The sequence below is a fragment of the Amphiprion ocellaris genome, chromosome 19 (assembly GCF_022539595.1).
Source record: "Amphiprion ocellaris isolate individual 3 ecotype Okinawa chromosome 19, ASM2253959v1, whole genome shotgun sequence".
NCBI lineage: Eukaryota > Metazoa > Chordata > Actinopteri > Pomacentridae > Amphiprion > Amphiprion ocellaris.
In genome coordinates, this window is record NC_072784.1 from 28,192,108 (window position 1) to 28,201,143 (window position 9,036).

The following is a 9,036-nucleotide window of genomic DNA, read 5'->3' on the forward strand; positions in this document are numbered from 1 at the left end:
AATGGAGAGGAAAATGCAATTAACAATAGAAGAGAGACAGACCATCATAACACTTAAAAATGTAGGTCTTTCCTACAGAGAAATTGCAAAGAAAGGCAAGGTGTCAGTGAGTTTTCTTTGCCATCAAAAGACACAGAAACTGGAGGAAACTCTGACAGGAAGAGGTCTGGAAGACCCAAAGCCACAACAGAATCAGAAGACAAGTTTCTGAGAGTCAACAGCTTGGTGATAGGCAGCTCATAGGACAACAGCTTCAAACACAGTATAATAGTGGTCGTAGTAAGAAGTTTCAGTTTCAACTGTGTAGTTGCAGGTTTGGCAGGTGGAGCTGCAGCAAGAAAGCCATTGCTAAGATGTCAGAATATGAAAAAAGGTTTGCCTGGGCCATGAAACACCACCAATGGACCACTGAAGACTGGAAGAAGGTATTATGGACTGATGAATCAAAATTTGAAATCCTTGGTTCATCACACAGGATTTTTGTACACCATCGAGTAGGAGAAAGGATGGTTCCTCAGAGTGTGACATCAACTGTCAAACATGGAGGAGGAAGTGTGATGGTCTTGAGCTGTTTTGCTGGATCCAGGGTTGGTTCTTGTATAGAGTGAGAGGAACCCTGAACCTAAACGGCTACCACAGCATTCTGCAGCTCCATGCAGTACCCTCTGGTATGTTCTAGTTGGTCAGGGGTTCATCCTACAGCGAGATAAAGACCCAGAACATAAGTCCAAGCTACGCCAGAACTACCTGAGGAACAAAGAACCAGATGGTTGAAAACATGGAGTGTCAGCACAGTCTCCAGACTTAAACCCCATGGAGCTGGTTTGGATGAACTGGACAGAAGAGTGAAAACAAAGCAACCTACAAGTGCCACACATTTAGGGGAACTTCAGCAACAGAGTTGGGAAGAACTTTCTGAAGAATTTTTGCGTTCCATTGTGGAAAGAATGCCACTGGTGTGTTCAGCTGTTATATCTGCTAAAGGTGACGACTCTGATGAGTCAAAAGTTTAGAATACAGTTTGATTTCTGAACTGATTTTTCCTTTTTCTTAATTTGTTTATTTGTGCTATGCTTTCATTTCAAAGTACAATAAGACATTAACATGCATAATTTCCAATAAAAAAAACTGAAAAAATAGGTGTTCTAAAACTTTTAGCTGATAGTGTACATTAAAGTAAGTGTAGTGATGTGCTTCCATGAACATGCATTTCAGCAAATACTTGACATCAGATTATTTGGAGAAATTTTCTTCTCCTTCCTTTGTGTTTATTTGTGTGCAGAGCAGCAGCATGATACAGAGTGAAGCTGAGAACCTGTTAAATCCATCTACATTTCCTCTCAGCTCCCCAGTGATGCTGTGGAAAGTGTGTGCTTATCCTAATCTGTAGGAATGCTTTAGTGTACTTTGTGTGTTTATACAGTGTGAATCAAGACCAGCCCTTTACATCTGGGTCTTTCTCTCCTCTATGTGTTCTCTCACTTCCTTACAGGAACCCCGACTCCCAGCTGCATCTGCCCTGCTCTGCTGCACTATGGGCAGCCTCAGGACCAAACACTGGCCCCTAGTCCTGGTTCACATGCTTCTGCTGCAGCTTCAGTCTGTAAAGGTTCAGGGAGTTGATCCTGTGTCTCACAAACTACGACGACTCAACGAACAGGTCAGTTTGAATGCGACTGAGAGTCATATTGCTATCAATAATTTGTGTCACTTTGACTTTAATGAGTTTATTGCTTCTGCAAAAATGGGGAGTTTCATTTTTAATGATGTATTATTTGCATGTAGGTAGCATGAAAACAGAAGTGGAAACTAAAATGCATTCTTGTACATTCATTATGAACAAAAATTATGCAGCACCAGGTTGCAGCTTTGGTGCATTGTTGACTGACATTCTTGTGCTAAAATATAATGTCTTGGACACTCGTCTAGATGAAATATTATGACAAAACTATCAAGTCATTTATTAGAGAGCAATAACATCAAAGATTATATGGACTAGAGAGAGTGTTTGAAAAAACTAAACTGTAAAATGTCCATTTAAATTTAGTCACGTTTTGTCAAGAGGTAAAATGCTCCATTTTATCTTCATTTTTTGTGTGTTTATTTTATTAAGACTAATTTAAAAATAATTTGCGATCATCCAACAGTTTAATAACTGAGTAACTAATGTACAGCATTATTATGACAATACTGTAGCTAAAACTACACAGAAACTTAGCAGAGTAGCTTTAACCAACTCCAACTCCAATTTGTTGTTATTAAGCTCCCTTTAAATCACATAAAAGAAAGGTGAAGATAAAACATATATATATATATATATATATATATATATATATATATATATATATATATATATATATATATATATATATATATATATATGCTTTTACATTTTATGTGAAGCAGCAAGAAAAAAAAAGAAAGAAATTAAAATTCATATGGTATATTTATTGCAGTTTTACTAAAAGCCCCAGTTGTGTCTGTACTGCTGTCAATTATTATTACTCCTCCAAAGAGGCCAATGTGACCATTGACGTTGGTTTGTCTGTCTGTCTGTCTGTGAGCTACATTACTCACAAACAGAATAACGGATTTCAATGCAATTTTCAGGGAAGGTCAGAAATGACACAAGGCCCAATTGATTAGATTTTGGCAGTGATGCAGCTTATAGTCTGGATCCTCAATTTTTTTTTTTAAAGATTTCATCTGTTGGAAATGATATAACAACTGAGCAGCCTTGGCGGAGTACTGCACTCTCTGAATGCTTTTCTAGTTCATTCTGCAAAAGCACCGAAGGTTGACCGCAAAACTCTTGCAACAATGAGCATGATCAGTTATGACAGAAAATTATAGGCAAACTTTTTTCATTCTTCTGGAGATTTTTGGGTATTTTCCTGACCTTCGCTTTAAACGGCTGCAGAAAGACTCATGGAAATGTTCTACTCTGTTAGTTCCATCAGTTCCAGGCTTTGACCCAGGCTCGTTTGGACTTGTTGGTTCTGAACCAGAACAGGAACTCCTCGCAGGGGCTGGAGAGTCGCATTAAGGCCCTGAATGAACATTACCACCACGTGTCACAGGACCTGGAACATCTGAAACACGGCACTGCACAGGAGGTAGAAAGTCTCAGGTTAGAGCTGAATGTTCAACACAAATATAATAATGTGTGTGTGGGTTGATACAGCAGAGATGAATCCCTGTACACTGGTGGTGTTTGGCCAGAAAAGGCTGTAAAGTAGATACCAGAGAGGAGGCAGGAAGACGTGGGAGACTTGAGGTAACAGGAAAGTCCAGTCCAGAAAATGTCAAGAATCTTCAGATTTTGACAAAATTGCACCTTGCAGTCTGACATGGGTCATAATATGTCAGAAATTTCTTATGTTAGGAAATCTTAAGCATTTTTCTTTTTGTGTTTGTTCTTTTTCTTAAGTGGGAAACTGTTATTTAACAGAACAAGTTCTAACAACATTCTATACGTTTCACCAAAAATAGTCAGTATTGTTGATATGTGAAGATCTAATATGTTGCAGCAGATTTAAAACTGCATTTACAAAGCGATGTGGAATATGCACAATAGTGCTTTTGCATACATTTCTGAAGCAATTGATGTTTTTCATATATTAGAATCTGTATGAAGATAGGGCATATTTTTAATAGAACTATCACATATGCAAGAATATAAAAAAGTAGGTATGTGATCACTTGACTGATACCCATCATGCATTTCAAGTGAGACACAAATGCTACAGTTCAGGCCAGCAATGATACCTTAACAAAATAAAGTTTTCTCATGTTGATTATAATCCCAGAGAGTGGAGTACGAAGCTCAAGAAGAAGAATAAGCAGATAGAGAGTCGACTGGCTTTCATGGAGAGAAGCTTGAGGGACAACTGTTATCAGAAACTGAAGCCTGATCCTGGTCAAGACTTCTCCAACCTCACCCTGGAGCTCCAAAGCCAAGAGGAGAGACTTGGTGCCCTTCAAGTCCAGCGTGATGAGCTACTCATTGGACTAAAAGGGTTGCAGGAATCCCTGAAAAACCAGGAGCTGCGAGTGGCTCGACTGGAAGGTCGACTCAGTGAGGTCCTTGTCCAGTGGAATGGAAGAGGAAAGGTCAGAGGGTCGGGGAGGGCGGGACTTCCTGTCAGTTCCTATGTCACGCCTCAGGAATACTACGAACCACGCAGGAGAAGTCAGACACAAATCAGAGGAGGGAGGCCTGAAAGGACTCTGGATGGACAACCCAGACTAGCAGGTACCGACCAGATTGATGTTCACTCACAGACCAAGCAGCATCAACAACACACAACAAACCAGCCTAAACATTCAAAAGACCATAAGCCAAGAATTCAGACACAAGTCCAGTATCCAGATCCTAAACCTCATTCTGACCCGTTCCATCCCCAGTCACAGATCCAGACTCGGACTCAGACTCGGGCCTATCCAGTGAAGCAGCCTCAGCACAACACTGTGCCTTATAATCAAGCCCAGGTCCAGCAACCATCTCAGCCTCATTCATACCATCAGAAACAACCCGATCCACAAGTCCACAAACGACCCTCTTGGACCCAGCAGCTCTCCCAGATTCCTCTCCACCCTGAACCCAACAAAGACCTACAGAACAGAACCAGACTAGAGGATCCAACGCCAATTGCAGGCCAGTTGGATGAAAGACAGGAGGACAACAGCAACACAAAGAAAGAGACTACAGTGATCCACAACCTTCTGCAAATTCCTGTGAGACACAAGATCCCAGCACAGCCGATCCCCAAGAAGGATGCAACCAGTAAGAAAAAAGCAAATCATTTGCATTTTCAAAATATTACATAATATAAAAGCAGCACATTTGTTTTTTTCTGCCTTAATGCCAAACATATGTAAACCCACTTGTACCGTGAATAGACTTTGAGTCTCATTCAACTATAGTTTGTAGTTTGGGGGTTTGATTTTGCATTTATTGATTATTCAAACATTCCAGCTCTACTACTCACTGTTGTACATGGTAGCTTTATGCAGTAGGTTCCTGACCAGGTGGTGTGTTTCAAGGGGGTTCATGGAAAAACTACAGAGAGATTCATCCATCCATCCATCATCTATACACCACTTAATCCTCATTAGGGTCAATGGGGGGACTGGAGTCTATCCCAGATGACTTAGGGTGAAGGCAGGGGACACGCAGGAAAGTTCGCCAGTCTGTCACAGGGCTACATATACAGACAAAGAATCACTCACATTCGCACTTGCGTACAATTTACAGTTACCAATTAACCTCAGCATATTTTTGGACTGTGGGAGGAAGCCAGAGTACCCAGAGAAAGCCCACACATGCACAGGGAGAACATGCAAACTCCATGCAGAAAGATCCCGGGAAGGCTGGGACGCGAACCAGGGGTCTTCTAGCTGCAGAGCTAGAGTGATTCAGCAAATTGAAAAAAAAAAGCAACACATCCACAAATTTACATTCAAGAGGAAAATCTAAATTCTTGTGGTTCTCAGAAGAGTTAATTGCAACAGCTCAAAGTTTTTGATGAATGTTTCAAATAATCAGTGTCTGTAACTGCAAGTGGTATTACTTCAAATAAGACGTGTCACCTCTGTCATCTCTCCATCTAAACACGTAGCAGAATCAGAGTCAGCTGTAATGACCAAGTCTGTACACAACATAGGAGGAATTTGATTACGGCCATTGGTGTCACTCCAGGAATAAGGAAAAGAGAAAAATAAAATGATAATAGAAAAAAAATTGATATTTATAAAAGACAAGAATACATACACTACCATTCAAGAGTTTGGGGTCACTTAGAAATGTCCTTATTTTTTAAAAAAAATGCATTTTTGGCAATGCAGATAACATTAAATTAATCAGAAATACTGTCTAGACATTATTAATGTGGTAAATGACTATTCTAGCTGGAAACGGCTGATTTTTAATAGAATATCTACATAGGGATACAGAGGAACATTTCCAGCAACCATCACTCCTGTGTTCTAATGCTACATTGTGTTAGCTAATGGTGTTGAAAGGCTCATTGATGATTAGAAAACCCTTGTGTAGTTATGTTAGCACATGAATAAAAGTGTAAGTTTTCATGGAAAACATGAAATTGTCTGGGTGACCCCAAACTTTTGAACGGTAGTGTATACACAGTAGTATAAAATGACAATAGTTAACGTGAGAATAGTGCTAAAAACTCACATCCACCAAAAATAAACTGCATATAAAATGTATGTGCAAGGTGTGAGGTAAAGTTCTGAATGTCTTGGATTTGACTTGAATGAGTGTGTGTGTTAGTGTACTGTATTAGCCTTGAGGTGTAATTTAACTGTAAATCAAAGTATTTTCATAAGGAAGGATTGTTTTTAAATGTTAATTGTGAATGAATCTGTGCTCTTTGTCTGCAGTCTGTAATGTGGACTCGGTGCTCTTGTTCCCGTCGGCCTCTGCAGAGAACTACGTCACCTTTTCAGTAAGTCTCCCAGACCTTCCTGAACTTTCTTTCTGCCTGTGGCTCCATGTGGAAGCTGCACATGTCGGCACAGTCTTCTCCTACGCCACTGATGACAATGACAACCAGTTAGTTCTGTATGGACGCAGCTCCACAGCCTCTTCTACACCTTTCTCTGCTTCTTCTTCCTCACTTGCTTCCTCACCCTCTCTGGACTTTGTCATCGGAGACCCCGTCTATCGTCGCCTCCCTGTGCCGACGCTACTGGATGCTCGCTGGCACCACCTCTGTGTCCTTTGGTCGTCCATTCAGGGTCGATTCTGGCACTACAACGACCGCTGCCAGGCCTCCTTGGGCTCTAACTTCAGGAAGGGCTGGGAGATTCCCGGAGGTGGATCTGTGGTGCTGGGACAGGAGCAAGACTATGTTGGTGGAGGGTTTGATCCAGCAGAAGGTTTTGTTGGGAAAATGGCAGGGTTCAGGGTGTGGAACCGGGTGCTGAGCCCTGCAGAGGTGGAAGGGGTGGCAGAAGGGAGAGGGGTGCCCAGAGGAGTGGTGCTGGACATGGAGAATATAAAGGAGGTCCATGGGGAGGTGCAGCAGGTGGCCTGTGAATGCTTAGAGCTCTGTGTCTGAGGGACTTATGGAGGAGGATTCCTGCTTGAGGCCAAATATTCTTTCTGTTAGACCTATTTTTTTATTTTCCGTGTCCTTGGATGCAGACACTCTAGTGCAGGGGTGTCAAGCTCATTTTAGTTCAGGGGCCACATACAGCCCAATGTGATCTCATGTGGGCCGGACCAGTAAAATCAGAGCATAATAACCTATAAATAACAAAAACTCCAAATTTCTCCCATTCTTTTAGTGCAAAAAAGTACATTCTGAAAATCTTTTTGCAAAACATTATGAACAAACTGAAATGTCTACAGAAAAATAAGTGCAGTTTCAACACTATTATGCCTCAGTTTATCATTTACACATGTGCATTACAACCTACAGATCACAGAGTATCTACAGAGGTACAAAACATTCAGTCACAGCTATCTGGAAATGAACAATCTGGTATTTTACTTTATGATCAAAACAGCTTGTCCAAATCTAGAAATTATTTAGAATTTACATTTATTTCCACATCTGTGTAGTATTCCTGGCCACCACACCGTAAAGTGGGAACTATCAAGGAAGAAGTTTAAGTTATCCCCCTGCCTTGTAAATGTATTAAATTTATACATAAAAAGTACATAAAAGTTGTGCCTGTGCAGCGGACAAATTGAAAATAGCAGTTACTTTTACTGAAAAATTGCAGTTTATGTTATCTCTGTCTCTGGATTGGACCCTCTGGTGGGCTGGTTTTGGCCCGCAGGCCATATGTTTGACACCCCTGCCCTAGTGCATTTTTGTTGGACTTAAAGACACAGCAAAGACTTCTTTATTCACTAAAACAAAACACTAGCATGGTATCAGTTTGCGCTCAACAAAGCAGGAGATTCAGACCTGTGGCCACCCAGATTTACCCAAATTAAAATGACTGCAGCTTCTGAACCACTCCAGCTGTATGCATGAATGAGGCCTCGGCAGAAAGAAGTGTGTCAGAAACCTGGATGTGATGCAGCAGCAGAGCAGTGGGTCTTTAAGGTCAGTAAAAATGGGAGATCTGGGTCTGCCTAAAGTTAAAAAAAGTATTTTTCAGTACAGTTTAGCAGCTATCGAGAATTTGACAGTGTGTGTTTAAGTTTGTCTTCCACAAACACATGCTGTTTTTTCTGCGAAAATTACTTCTTCAATCCTGTGATAAGGAAATGTTTAAGTGGTTTTTTTGATCCAGATAAGAAAAGATTGATTTTTATTCACCCTGAAAGGGTGAAATTGATGTGCCAGATGTTGCTAAAAATGACAACAGTATAAATAACAATTAAAAAAAAAGCAAAATCTGTAAAAATGTGTAAAACTTTAGAAAGGTAGAAGAGTAATATTGTGCATGATATGTGGAAAGTGAAAGTAGTGGACAGGAGGAGACTGAGGATGCAGGCGTCCTTCGAGAGTTTATGGGGTTTAATGTCCATTACTGTTCATAACATTGTAAGTGTCACAGCCGTGGATTGTTGTTTGAAACATGTTGTTTGATAGACAAGAAGAATTTTAAAACAACAATAAGTATTAATTGAGTGTTAAAGGAATAGGAAGGCACCTTGTTTAATTCATTTTTGTTCCTTTTCTTGGATTTTAAGTCTTAATTGTCTGTAGGTGTGTCTTATGGACTGTCAGTGAAAACTAATATTGCTTTTTTTAAATGAATAAAACCTCTGTGAAAGTCTCAGTGCCTTCACTGTGTCATTTTGTTTGGTGCAAATCTCTGGACTGTCATATTTTGTGGGATCAGCTGCAAGTTTTTTGGCGAGCAGAATGTGATGTTGTTCGGAAATCATAATTTTCTGGAGTACAGGTTACATGTTTGTTTGTTTATGAAAAGCAACACATGGTTAGAGGAGCATATTACACTTTTAACTCCACTATTAACCCTAATCTAATCTAATCTAATCTAATCTAATCTAATCTAATCTAATCTAATCTAATCTAATCTAATCTAATC

General features: G+C 40.2%; 1 protein-coding gene across 1 annotated transcript; it reads left to right on the forward strand.

The window, feature by feature from the left end:
• Positions 1 to 1,436: 1,436 nt before the first annotated feature.
• Positions 1,437 to 8,760, forward strand: LOC111580441 (pentraxin-4). Its single transcript, XM_035956312.2, has 4 exons — positions 1,437 to 1,660; positions 2,952 to 3,130; positions 3,810 to 4,786; positions 6,403 to 8,760. The coding sequence occupies exons 1-4, from the start codon at positions 1,469 to 1,471 to the stop codon at positions 7,080 to 7,082; spliced, it is 2,028 nt and encodes a 675-aa protein (XP_035812205.2). The 5' UTR covers positions 1,437 to 1,468; the 3' UTR covers positions 7,083 to 8,760.
• Positions 8,761 to 9,036: the final 276 nt, after the last annotated feature.

What these genes read in the sequence shown, in the direction of transcription:
- LOC111580441 (XM_035956312.2), top strand. Translation starts at nt 1,469, where the DNA reads ATGTGTTCTCTCACTTCCTTACAGGAACCCCGACTCCCAGCTGCATCT. An exon ending in TACGACGACTCAACGAACAG is followed by an intron (nt 1,661 to 2,951) that starts GTCAGTTTGAAT and finishes CTACTCTGTTAG; the next exon opens with TTCCATCAGTTCCAGGCTTT. An exon ending in CCCCAAGAAGGATGCAACCA is followed by an intron (nt 4,787 to 6,402) that starts GTAAGAAAAAAG and finishes CTTTGTCTGCAG; the next exon opens with TCTGTAATGTGGACTCGGTG.